Below are 13,299 nucleotides of genomic sequence, written 5' to 3' on the forward strand. Positions count from 1 at the left end.
CCCAAAATGCAGGACCAACAAGAGCCCTCAATGAGCAAGTGGTGAGTGAGGACACCATTACTTAAGCTAAAATGCATTGGAAATAGCAAAAAGTACTTGCTATAGGTGATTTTAGTACCCACAAACCGGTCTGGACTGCCAGTCTATTAATTCATGTCAGGAAAACATGAATTTTTGAAGGTGTGTTTTTTATGCATCTAAAAGCCATATGGATAGGTAGTAGGTATGGGTGCAGTCAGAAGGAAGAGGAAAGTGAAAACTGAACATAGCCAGAGAGCATGTTCATACTTGACAAATGTCTGTCACTTCAGCACACTTCTGAAGGAGAGGTAAAGACCAATCTCTGTATGAGAAGTGGGCTTTTTAGACTGAAGCATGTTGCAGTACAAACAAGAAAGATGTCACAAGAACTTTCCAGGCCCAAGTAACGACCACTGTGTAAATCACTGCTGATCAGCAACTACTGCAGCTGTGTGAGCTCCTACAGCACACCAGTATCACCATTTTCAAGAACAAGCTTGCCTCCCTACCCCACTTCCTGCCCAAAAGTTAGCCTCTCAATAAAGTTTTGCTGTAACCTGTGATCCAAGAGACATGCGAGGAGTAAGTTCGAGAGAGCCAGTTGGGAGACACGAAGTTGTGCAGCCCTAGTGCATACAGCCCAATCTCAAAGGCGCAGAGGTGAAGGTTGCGGTGTGGTCCCTGGTGCCCACCACTGGAGGAAGGGTGGGTGAAGATAGAGGTACTGCTGTTTCCACCTGCTTTGATAAGGACTGTCTTGGCCAATTCGAAGTAGAAGTGAGCAGCTGCCTCTGAGGGCTGGTTTGGGACATGAGGAGCATGGCTCTCCAGCCGCCTCCCTTTATACCTAGAAGAAAGACAGAGGAATCTTTCAGATAAGTACCCCAAGTTTGCCAGCTGGAGCTCCTGTCTTTAGGGCCCAGAGGAAACAAAGCAAATTTTCCCCATAAAGTATTTCCCAACACACACGTGCCATGCCCCCGACATCCGGCCTAGAGGTTGCCTCTGTGCATTGGTATTATTCATTACCTGCCAACTTCCACAGTCTTTGCACGGGCTCCCCCACTAGCTCTCCTACTGCCACTGGAAGAGGAAGATCCCAGTGAATCACTTGAAGAACTGCTGATGCTGTCACTGTCCTGTCCTCTGCCCCAGGATGTTGTTGCCCAGCCCCCACGTAGAGGACGCCGACTGAGTGTTGGAGAACTGTCAGAGGTGGTTTCAGGAGCACTGCTGTCAATACTAGCCATGCCTACAACACCAGAACCAACACAGAAATGTCACCAGGGTTGGTAAATGCAATGTGGGAAGGTAAACTCTGAACCATATCACCTGCGGTACCAGCTAAGATCAGTTGTGTCAGTGACTGCCTTAGGGCTGACAGGCATTCACTGCAAACTGAGAGAGATTAAATCAATTTGACCACAGACATCAGTGACATTTTGTAATTCTTGCATTAAAATGCAGAAGAGCCCAAGAACAAGGCATCTTTATTTCCCCCTTCACACCATCACAGCTCCTCACTCCACCTGCCAAGTTTTGTGGCAGAGTATAATAACAAGAAGCAAATGCACTTACAAAGTCAAGTTCCACAGATTATACAAACAGGAAGAAAACCCTTCAGATACATGCTGCACAACCTTCACGTCCTCTGCCTCTAACTTATACCCTTCCCAAGAGAAGTATAGAGAGGCAGCAGCTTCTCTGAATTTGTTTCTGGTCCAGCAGCACAGTGCTGCACTTCTAGAGTCAGCAGTCATTGAGCTCCAGGTATCTAATCCATCACACAGAACATAACTGGTTCAAGAAAGGCAGGAAACTCATGGAGCAAATCTTATTTGTCCATGTCAAACACCTCAGAGATACTCAGCTGCTTCTGTTGTACAGGAAAGGCTGACAAGTAAAATCCCAGAGTCACAGAATAGAATTTCTCCCAGTCCCATCCAACCTGGTCTTGAACTCCCAGGGATGGGGCATGCACCACTTCTCTGTGCAACCTGTTCAGAGCCTCACGACTCTTAAAGAACTTATTCCTAATGTCCAATCTGAACCTCCCATCTTTCAGTTTAAAGCTGTTATCCTTTGTCATATCACTACATGTCCTTGTAAAAAGCTCTTCTCTGGCTTTCTTGGGTACACCCCAGCAGACCGCCTAAGAGAGCACTAGATGCTGTATGAGCTAGTCCATTCCCACCTGTGTGTTTCTTCTTCTGCCTGACAGGTGAACCCCAGCATCTCCCATTGTATCCACCTCGGTTTCCAAGGGCCAGACGACTGGGGACCTTTCCCTCTTGTTTCAAAACAGTGGCCTCTGCAGCTGGCTCACAGGGGGACCTCTGAGAGCTCTCTGCTAAACAGAACAGTGACAACATTAACATCATCTTGTTTCTGTATCTCTAAAATCGGGGCCATTTAAAAGATACAAGTATCAAAAGATAAAGGATTTTTATAAAATTAATTATATTTATGAGCATGATTGTCTCAGTTTTCTTTTGAATCATCTGACACTAGGCCAAGAACATTTAACTCAAGATTTGGAAAATGGGCTGTAACTATGGAAAATTTTAGCATAGCTGTTGCAAATGCCTTCTTACCCTGTGTACTCTTCTCCACAAAGTTCTCAGGACTGCTCTGAACTGCAGTGCTTACAGCAGCTTGCTGAGTGACAGAAGTCCCTGGAAGCTGCTGGATAGCTGCAGCAGACTGGGCAGCATGCTTGGAAGGAGATTTTTGATTGGCAACTGCAGGCTTGCTGGATGAGTAGAAAGAACTCAGCGTCTGTGGTTTATGAGTTTGACTCTCTCTGTCCAGGAGTTTGTCTAAAATCTTCACAAGCAAGGAAAACAAACAGAAGGCACTCAGCAGAAGGGTAACAGACCAGGAATTACACTAAGACAAAGAGGCAAAATAACAAATCAACTTCCTGGTGGACAACAAATTTTATTTGTTGGAGAAAAAAAAGAAAATGCTTATTTTCTAGAAAATATGCATCATCTTCCTGCACCAAAGAGCAATGCAATACACAGTTGAGAGCCATGTGGTCTGCATTACTTGAGGAAGCAAAGACTCAGTAATACTACATTTTCACTTGAAACAGCCACTGGCTTTACTTGAAAAGCACCCAACACTCACAAAAAATAAGCAATTCTGGTATATCAAGAACAGAATGGAGAATTCTAAATTTAGTTCTGCCAGACGTTGTTTAAGTCACAAAAATTCCACACTTACCATTCAAAAAATCCTGTCATACATTACTGAGAAATGGGCAAAGCTACTAGAGAAACTGCTTTATACTGGCCTATAGTAACATTTTCTTATCATAATTTATTATGTAATTGGGGAACAATGCATCACCACATTCTAAAGGTTTGTCCACTTCTACTGTTTGTTCTCATATTTAATCAACACCACAAGTCTGACAGATCATTTATGCACACATGATTGATATCATGGTGTCCCTGTTATTCCCTGGAGAAGACTATAGCAAAAATGCTTCTCTCTTAGGAGACAAAAAGACACTAATAATGTAGTTCTTGCTGTGTAGGAGGATTTCTGAATATAAAAGATCAATAAAATCCTTTCTGAAGCTTCAGCAGTTTTCAATTTTTTTTCTTCCTTTGGGGTAGACAGGCAGAGTTTTACTCTCTCTCTTGCATAGGAAATTAAGACAGGTGTACTGAACTAGTATATCAAAGAGGTGAGAGGTTAAGAAACAGCTTTTGCTAGCTATACTGTTCTGCAAACCAATATCACTGCAGCAAAACATGTGCAATTCCATACCACACACAGACTGCGCACCAAAAACCCTTAGGAGTGGACTTGTCTTAGCAATAAAAGCAGTGACAACACATCTCCTGACTGGATCTTAAGAAACCTATGGAAAGAGTGCCTCTCCCAGGGCAACACACTCCGCACAATTTTGCAGCAGTAGATGAATTTAAATACCACAACACAGCTTGTAAAACATCAATATGTGACACAGCAACTTCTACTCACTGGCAAAACTATCAAATCCATCAAAACCCAAACCCTTCCTTCTCCCTCTCCCCTTTCAAAGGGAAACTCACCTTCTTCAGCTTAGACTGATCATCCTTGTAAGTGATCATCAGGGCTAGTGCCAGATCACCTTTCTCCCTTCGTGTGCCTTCACACAACAGAGGATGTTCTGCTTCACTGACAGTTGTTTTCATACCTGCAGCCCATAAAACAGAGCATGAAGAGACAAGTGAGCTCATGGGACTACACTACCTCCTGAGAGCTGTCTATACTTCAGACTGTTTTAATCGCTTCACTGTTACAGGCAAAATAATATTTCTTCTGCTAACTTCAAAAAGAGGCTATGAATAAACAGAAGCTGCAGTCTGTCCCTAGAATACTAAGTTGGCCATAACTGTCAGAACAACCAGATACTAAAAGGCTACAGGAAGAGTCCAGGCAAGCCTACAACCCTATCTTGAAACAAATCTTTTGCTTCTGCAGATGCTACAAGCCAGCATTCCAACATCATAAAAAACTCATCCTCTTTCTTTCAGAAATGAGGCAACAAACAACAAGTCTTGTCTAATCCATTTCATTTCTTTTTGCATACTGCTTTAAAACATGCATACAGTATTGTCAACATAACGTGTATACAATCACTGCTTCGTTGTTGAAGCAAACGAGGCAAGAATTCAGTACAATGCTAAGATCCTGAATGATATGATAATGCTTGAGAGTATTTCTGCTAATCTTTCACTATCATTGTCTAATCTCTTAAAAAATGATTGCCTTTTATTCTCTGAAACTGTCCATTTCCACTGAAGTCCAGGCAATACATATTTCCTCACAAAAGAGCAAGCAGAAAGCTAAAATTCATGTTACTACCTAAACACTGAGTTCTCGTCCAGTATTCTCCTTCCATTTTTTTACAGCTTTGCAATGATACCTCAACCCTGGCATGTAGAATCCTGCATCTGGTTCTGTCAAACTCTGAAAACACTTCTATTTCTGCACCAAACTGGAATGAACTCTCGCCATTCAAAATGGGAAAGCATGCAGAACATGGATGAAGGCAGACTTTCCTTGTAAAAGATTCTTACCAAGCGCAGCAACAGCTGCCTCAAAACCAAGCTCTTCATCTCCAGGCATTTCATTGTTCCAGTTACGGCTTGGGGGTCTAGAGCCTGTAGGAGAAACCACTGAAAGAAGACAACAGAATTAGTGTTCATCTTTCAAAGCTAAGGCTTCAAAGCAAAAGACATTTCTGAGAGCTTTCTGAATTTGCAGAGCTTCCTGTGGTCCTATTCTTAGCCTCATACCAGTTTCAAGACCACAGCACCTTACAGGGTTTTCTTCCCATTTCTCTCTCTAAACTCAGAAGGCTCCAAACCAGTATATTGCCAAGTCAGTCTTCTAATCCTAGGTTGCTGTATTCTTTTTATATTCTTGATTTATATTAGCTTCCTCTGAATATAACCAGCATAAAAGCAGCAAAGTCAGTAATTTATAACTATTTTACAAACACACATAGAGTGCTGAAATGTCTTAAGTGTGCAGTTGTTTTCAAATGTAGGCAAAAGGAGAAACTGTTCCACTGGGGAACAAAATATCTTTAAAACAATGTAGAAGCAAGTGCAAGCAACAGCATATGAAGAATTAAACTTTGGTTGTTCTTATACAGAAGACATTTTCTCTTTGGAAATCCCTCAAGACCTGGCATCTCAGAATATGCCCTGCACATGCTCAGGCCAGTGCTGTCAGTACCTGGAGTGCACAGGACATCAAATATAAAGCTTGCCAACATCAGAGGCAGGACAGGACGGTAATCACACAAGGTCCCTTCTCGCAGTTCTTCAGCTCTTCCTCGAATAGTGTTCATCTCATTGGTGCCCAAGGGAATCTTCTTCAAGAGGGCTGCAATCTCAGATTCCTGATAAGCCAGCTTCACCTGGTAGTATCCACAAGGAAAGAGAATAAAAGCTGTCAACAGCACAGTCCCCTGTGGGACACAGATCATTCTCCCTTATACATAAAGTACAACAGTAGTTTTTATTAGTTTATTAAATGATACCAATGCTTGCCAGCCTAGCCATCATTACCATTCTCTCCACAATGAAAACAGGTTTTCAAATCTAATAACAGTCTTGCTTCATATTTATAAACAAATTTTTTAAATCAAATGTTCACTTTTCAGCTGCATATAGAAAAAAATGCATCAGCTCTCATAAGAACATCAGCAGAAGTATCTGACTGGATAGGCCAGTGGAAAAGGTGGTTACTTGTAATTGTAGGAAGAAAGGATGCTATGTTAGTGATACACCCATTTGAGACACCAGAGACTGATTAGCAGAAGAACAGGCACAGTTGCAGCACACATGCCATCAGGATGAAGACATTTCACTGCTCTGCGTCTGTATTCTCTCCATTCTTAACACACGAAAGCAATAGTTTTCTTTAAGGTAGCAAATGACTGCTACCTTACTGCCAAACTCACAGTCTTCTAATCAGACCATAAGAAGCACAGATAATTAGTGTAATAATTGTAGTTGGTGGATAACTAGCAACAATACACACTCTAAGGGACTGAACAACCCTGCAGTGAAAAGCAAGGTAGCTGTAAATCACAGAGACATGATCTTCACTGGACACTTTTTTCAAAACAGGAGTCCTCATAGTAATCAAGGAGTGTCCAAAATAATATGCTTGTACAGTGCATATGCTTGCTTGCCAGTGAATGAGGTACCAGCAAAAGCAACAATTTTCAAACACACAACAATTGCACCAATTCACCCTAAGGAAGAACTTTCAAACCATTTCACTGATGCAAATATGGACAAATATGGATATTTACAAATGACTTTGTGTTCTCCACATTAGCAAAGCAAAATGAAAACATATTTAAGATAAGAACTAGGCTGTTTTTATCCAAATAATACATTCATAAAAAATTTTGTACTCATTTAAATATTTTCAGACCTATAGCTTCATGTGAAATCAAAGACCTGTTGACACACGAGGTCTGAGCTTCCTATCAGTGAAGGTAACAACAGCTGAAGTGATACTGCTAATAATTTTTTTACGAGATCAACATATCCTAATGGGATGTGCACTCAACTGATTTAGTTCTACTGCAATCCATTTTAAGAAAACCTATAAAAGCACAACCAAACTTCAGGTGCTGAAATTTAAACCATGTAAGCAAACACATTCCAAGAGAACAACATTTATGGATACTGTCTTTTTGAGATACTTAATTACCTCCAGAGCCTTGGTAGAGGCAGGTGGTCTCTGCAGCTCCAGAGCAAACATTCCTATTTGGAAGGCCAAGTTATGGTACTCCAGCCGCTCACTCAAGACAGTCAGCAAGAAAGCTGCTTTAGACAAGGTGTTGGTTGCCATCCATGTCTGCTTGCTAGTTGACACCTTGTTCTTTTTGCCCTGTTTGAGGAGAAATTTGTCACAGGACACTTTTCTAAACATCCTAAATGACTCCATGCTTGTCCTCTTATCCTTTGCAGTAATTATAGACAGGAGAAAGAATAAAATACATTTACATTTTGCTCCTTCTGCTGAGGAATCTCAAATTTCAGTGATTACCACTGAACATCACTGCTTCCCCTACATTACCCCAGCACAACACAGTGAAAGAGCTGGCCTGTGGACAAGACACATGTTCCCCATTGGGCTGATGCTGTGCAGGCAGATGTCACACGCCCATCCCTTCCAAGGGAAACCTTCTATACAACAAACACTACTTAGTGTCACTGCAACTGACTTTCCAGAAGTTTATGCTTATGTCCAACCCTCTTATCCTGAAACAGCAAAACTACTAACATTTCCAGTGATGGACATTATGAAATAGGAGACTAAGGTTTTGGAGAGAACCACAAGAAACAGGACCAGCTGCACAGAGCTGCACTAACATCAAGACTACTGATGGTTGCTGCCATCTCTCTACCTTAGTTGGCGGCTGCTCCACTTTGAGATCTGGAGGGTTGGCCAGTAGGTCCCTGGCAAGTTCTACAGTCAAGCGGCAAGCCTCATTACTGTATCCATGTGCATACAGTGCCTCTGCACAGGCAAACAGGATCTGCAAGAAGGAACAAATAGTCATGTTCAAACCACACTACCCAGCCTGGAGTCAGCCTGCTCAAACCACCTGTTTGACTGCAAGTACAATTCACTACTAATTTCAGCAGCAGAGTCCTCCTTGCCTAGTCCTTCACCACCACTCCTCCAAGCACTCACCTAAAAAGCCTTTTCTTACGTTATTAAGTCCCATCCTCTCTGCAAGTGCTAAGAGATCAGAGAATAGCTCAAAAAATGCTAAACTTCAAACTACCACTATTTCCATGCATTGCCATTTGGCTGCTTGGTTATATAGGTGCAATCTCTAAGCACATTTTGTGGTTATTACTGGAATAAGACACGGTTTATTTAGACTGTTTCTCCTTTCCAAAGAACTTCTGCTTAAATGGTTGGATTTAAGTTTTTCTTGCTGAGCATGTCTTATTCTTAATTTCAGATAATTTTAAAGGGTTAGACTAGGTGAAAAGCACACACTGTTTTTTCTACGTTTGTAAATCCTGGAGTGTGAGATGGGACTAACTAAAACTGGGACACACTTGCAGTTAGCACAGAAACAGGGAATCAAGCTTGTGGGAAGCAGACATATGCTACACTAAGCTTTTAGATACCTTACGACACGGTTATCACAGCATTGTAATTAGGCACTTGATTTAACACCATCCTAGGTTAAGTGTGACAGCTATGAACGTGGTGAGACCATGATTTATACAACACATAAAACTGCAAAACAGCATTTTTAACTAGATTCAACTTACCTCCATCCGGTTCTCCTGTTCCAGAGGCTTGATACCAGCAAATATATCCTGCTCCTCTTCAATTCCCCCTTCAGCTTTGTCATCATCTTCCTTGGCTACCTCTTGTGGGTTCAGATAGTATACCTGGTAATCATCTTCCTCTTCTCCATCATCCCCTCCCCCTGCTGCACCATTTTCTCCCACTTCTTCTGGCTTCAGACTCATACCACCAGAGTTCTCATCTGCAGAAGGCAGGTCATCATCACCACTACCCATCTCCCCCACAGGATCCTTGGGGGGTTTCTTGGCCATGGAACTGCTCCTGAGAGTAGGCTCTGGTCCCTCAGAGAAGTACACTCCACCATCCTCCTCAAAGGCATCCCTGTAGCTCCTGCTCAGTGGACTTTCTGTAAAACTGAAGGTATTGCTGGCTTCTGCTCCCAGTGCCAAGCTGCTGTCATCCAGGCTCATCTCTGCCAAGTCTGGCTCCAGAGAGCTGTCCTCACTGCTCATACGGCGTTTCCCACTATGTTTACTGGTCAAGCCTTTGCTCACTGGCAACTTTGCTTTGCTCACTGCAGTCTTATAGACAGCTTTATCCCCTTCTGCTGAGAGCCGTCTCAGAACCCTCTGCGGCGTTTCAGAGACAACTTTCCTCTTGCCAGTGAGCTCTTTTGGACGAACCGCTGGCTCCTGGGGTGAGGGCCGCAGCCTGTCCCCAGGCTGCAGACACGGTCCCCCAAGTTCCTGGCCGTGGGTCCTACCAGCCTCACAAGCACTTTCCACACACTGCAACCGGCAGCTCCTCTGTTGGATGGCCTTTACCCAACAGAATGAGTTCTTCTTGTCAGTGCTGCTATATGTAATCCCAGGAATGGGATAAGCTTCCTCCCAGCTGAAGTAACAGGCTTCTACAGCTGGCTTGAAACCTTGGAAGAGCTTCTCCAGTGATTTCTTGTGCTGACCTCTCTTAACATTATCTATGACTTTCAGCTGCCACTGTCTGAGCTGTGAGCAAAGATCCCTGCGCCTAAGAGAATAAAGGGGACAGCTTAGGAAGCAGACACAAAAAGCACCTGCAACAAACTACTACTCAACCCACAGAACATTTTCTTCCTTTGGTCAGAAACATCATCTGCTGAATTAAGTTAATACTAAATAGAGGCAGCACTAATAAGAAGACAGACTGAAAAAAGCAAACAGATAAATTAACAACTGGGTTCTAGACAGGTTCAGATCAGAACCAAAAGGTTCAGATTAGAACCTTTCCAGATCAGGTTCATGACCAGAAACAAAAGAACATCACCAACATGAAAGCACAATACAAACTGGGAGGTTTAAAATAAAACGCTGTCTGCCCTGTTTGCTTATCTGCCCTAAGTAAGGTGTTAGTGATTTGAGTCTCAGGAGTCCCAGATGAGTGAGATGAGTCTCAGAGTCAGTCTCAGTTCCATGGGGAACTGCCCTTGGAAACACTCATAAAACAGTTTGTAGCAGCTGTGAAACAGCCCTGTGAATAACTCCAGTTAAGGCATGCACAAGTACAACGTACACAGCCTACCCAGGGAAGCACAATGACAGACAGGACCATCTAATCTCCCTCCCAGGCATTTTGCTTTTTACCCTAATGTGCCTATATAGAGGCCAACAACTTAAATTAAGTTTAGCGGGCTGTCCTCAGGAGAACAAACTGTTGCAAACCATAGGGACAGCAATAATTGATGTTCAAGGAAGTCTGAAGAAGCAGCAAACTGGCAGGACTACGTAGACTCATGTTACACAGTTAGTCCCATGCCCCCCTATTACTATGGGAAGAACAAAACAGTTCCGCATTTTCCAGCTCCAAATCTCACATAGAGCCTACGCACTTGAGCAAAATAGTCTAAATGGTCATCGAATTAAAGAGAAAAATAGATTTCTAGAAATTTCACCAGGTGTCTCAATCAACTGCCATTCTGCAGTGTGCCATTTCTGCCACACATTTCTGATATATAATCCCAACACTTAAATCCTATCAGATTTCCTATCAAAAGGACAAGAAAACAAAATAAAAATTGAGGTGACCTAATTTAGGTGCAAATTGGTATTGGGTATTGGGACAAAAGGGACTAAATGAAATGGACTACTTAATTTGTCCACTCAAGAAAGTAATTAACCAGGAAACATACTGGTTAAGAACATGATTTTCAGAAGGAAAAAGGAGCAGGAACTACTCAGGAAGGGGAACATAAGTATGAGAATCTGTGAAGTCTCCTTGTGAGTCACTGTAAGGACTGGGAAGCACAAGAACAGGGTCCTTGGAGAGTATTCAAACACCAAGAGAATAGGTAATCAGGCAGGAGCATTTCAATTATTCATTAGTTTGAGTAGGAGATCTGAGCAAATCTGAACTGCATCAAATAACTCAAATGTGAATACAGATAGCACAACTTCATACGTTATTAAAATACTTTATGCTTCATACGTTATTAATATTTCATTCTTCATACGTTATTTAAATACTTTATGCTTTTTCTGTGTGATTTGATTGATGTTTGTGTTTATTTTAAGCCTCATTCCCAGTTTCCTACAGTTTTTGTCTTCAACTCCTATACTTAGCTACTTTGTATTGTAAACTCTACAAGATAGAAACTGCATCCATTTTAGTGTCCCTAATATGCCTTCCATAGGGCATTTTATTAATGTTATACAATTCAGAGAAAGAAAATCCTGTTAACATGTAATTGTTCTGAAATTGCCATCCTGTTTTCATTTCTTCTGAGAAACTTCTGAGAATTTATAGCACATTAAACTAATCCAATACATTTTATACACCACACTCTGTAGACAAGATGTACAAAACAAACTATTACGATGTCAACCGCAGTATCTCAACAGGAGTTCTCAGTACCTCCTCTGCTATTCAACTGGTGCTAAATAAAGATGGTGCTAAATGAAGATGGCAGTGACTTACCAGAGTACAATATGGTTTAGAAATCTGCAGAAGCCACAAATTTTTTTCTCAGACAATTGAAAACGTTGAAAATCATACACTGGTGACACTGTTTACTAATACACTGCAGAGAATAAACTCCCTAAGAGCACAGGAAGTAAGAACTGGCTCATCTCAAAATACACAATAGTGAATGACTGGGCTAAACAGAATTTCATTAAATTGCTGAATGGTTAAATATAGAAACCTTTAGAATTACTTGGTAGCTGATGCTATCATTCAAATGTTCTCCACTGGGAGACTAAAATGCAGAATTACACCCATGTAAGAAAGAATGCTCAGAAAACAAATCAGTCACACTACTTGATGTTGCTAAAAGTAAGCAGCAATAGCAATTAAAGTAATTACAATGCTTCGAATGCTACAGAGCACATAGTCCAGAAGGACTAATGGTTGAATTGAGGTAATGATACAAACACAAGAAATCTACATGATGAAAGTCTTTAGTGTGGTTGAGTATCAGAGAAATTAAAGATAGATAGGAACTGATTCTGGAGCTCACCTCTGTGGACTAATAGTTGGGTCGAGGACAGCCAGCCTCCAAAGAACCACCATCTCATCACACATGCTTGCACAAGCATGAGCAGCTACTTCTGACTGGCCGCTGCTGCGTCCTGTGTGCCCACTGGCACTGCTGTGTGACGCAGATGTTCGCACACTGTACCACCAGCCAGTTATCTGCAGCAGAAAAAGTTCAGTGGAGCCATGTTGGGGCCAACATCTCATCCCCTGCTCTCACTCCACCTCATAATCCCAAGGAAACAGGATCTGTAGTTAATACCAGGTTTTCATTTGACTCCAAAATAACTATGACTATTAAAGCAATATTGGTTTGTGAGAACTAAGGGCCTCAACATTTCTCTAGTTAGAAGGCACATGCCCAGGGAACAAAACACTCACAGGACATTCACTTCCTAGAGGTCTTCACACTTGGAGAGAAAAAGTAAACAAATGTAATAAATGGAGCATTTCCTTTCCCTTGCTTAAAGTCGAGAAGGTATGGGATGGAGCAATAAGGAAACATACACCACAGTTTATATTAGAAACTGAGGTCGAAGTCCTGAACTACCAAAAGGAATCTTTTTTTCTAATATTATTTTAACAAATAATAAAAAAGTACTGCTTCAATCCACCAAAAGGTGTCTTCTGTAAAGATAACAAAAGAATCTGAGATTCTATCACACAACATATAGATTTAGTTTTTATCAACATGACAGCTCATACATGATGTGCCTTGTTAAAAAAAAAAAAAAAAGAGAAACAGAACAACTGCAAAATAAATCACCTTGATTAGGAAGAAATCAAATCAAATATGCTGAACAAAACAACTCAAACTCTACATATTCATGTTAAAAGAATCAAGGCATTTGGGGAATACAGTGTTACCAGGACATCACTAAATCAGAACAAGAGCAAACTGTAACATCCTTTTAGTGTGGAGAAGCACCTGCCTACAACACACATGGGCTATTAAAATAATTGTAT

General features: G+C 41.6%; 1 protein-coding gene across 4 annotated transcripts in view; it reads right to left on the reverse strand.

The window, feature by feature from the left end:
• The window catches only part of ZSWIM8 (zinc finger SWIM-type containing 8), a 53,572-nt gene that overhangs the window by 9,180 nt on the left and 31,093 nt on the right, over window positions 1-13,299 (reverse strand). For 2 of the 4 annotated variants that reach the window (XM_041476146.1, XM_041476127.1), the window contains exons 9-19: window positions 12,317-12,492; window positions 8,844-9,852; window positions 7,958-8,089; window positions 7,258-7,437; window positions 5,764-5,947; window positions 5,100-5,198; window positions 4,089-4,213; window positions 2,616-2,847; window positions 2,216-2,371; window positions 1,051-1,273; window positions 579-868 (exon numbers count right to left, since the gene is read on the reverse strand). In XM_041476146.1, coding sequence (XP_041332080.1) covers window positions 579-868; window positions 1,051-1,273; window positions 2,216-2,371; window positions 2,616-2,847; window positions 4,089-4,213; window positions 5,100-5,198; window positions 5,764-5,947; window positions 7,258-7,437; window positions 7,958-8,089; window positions 8,844-9,852; window positions 12,317-12,492 — 2,806 coding nt within the window. Of the gene's footprint in view, window positions 1-578; window positions 869-1,050; window positions 1,274-2,215; window positions 2,372-2,615; window positions 2,848-4,088; window positions 4,214-5,099; window positions 5,199-5,763; window positions 5,948-7,257; window positions 7,438-7,957; window positions 8,090-8,843; window positions 9,853-12,316; window positions 12,559-13,299 lie in introns of all 4 variants that reach the window. The other 2 variants (XM_041476137.1, XM_041476155.1) reach the window with 2 other exon arrangements.

This window comes from Pyrgilauda ruficollis, unplaced genomic scaffold (assembly GCF_017590135.1).
Source record: "Pyrgilauda ruficollis isolate IOZ18807 unplaced genomic scaffold, ASM1759013v1 scaffold11, whole genome shotgun sequence".
Classification (NCBI taxonomy): domain Eukaryota; kingdom Metazoa; phylum Chordata; class Aves; order Passeriformes; family Passeridae; genus Pyrgilauda; species Pyrgilauda ruficollis.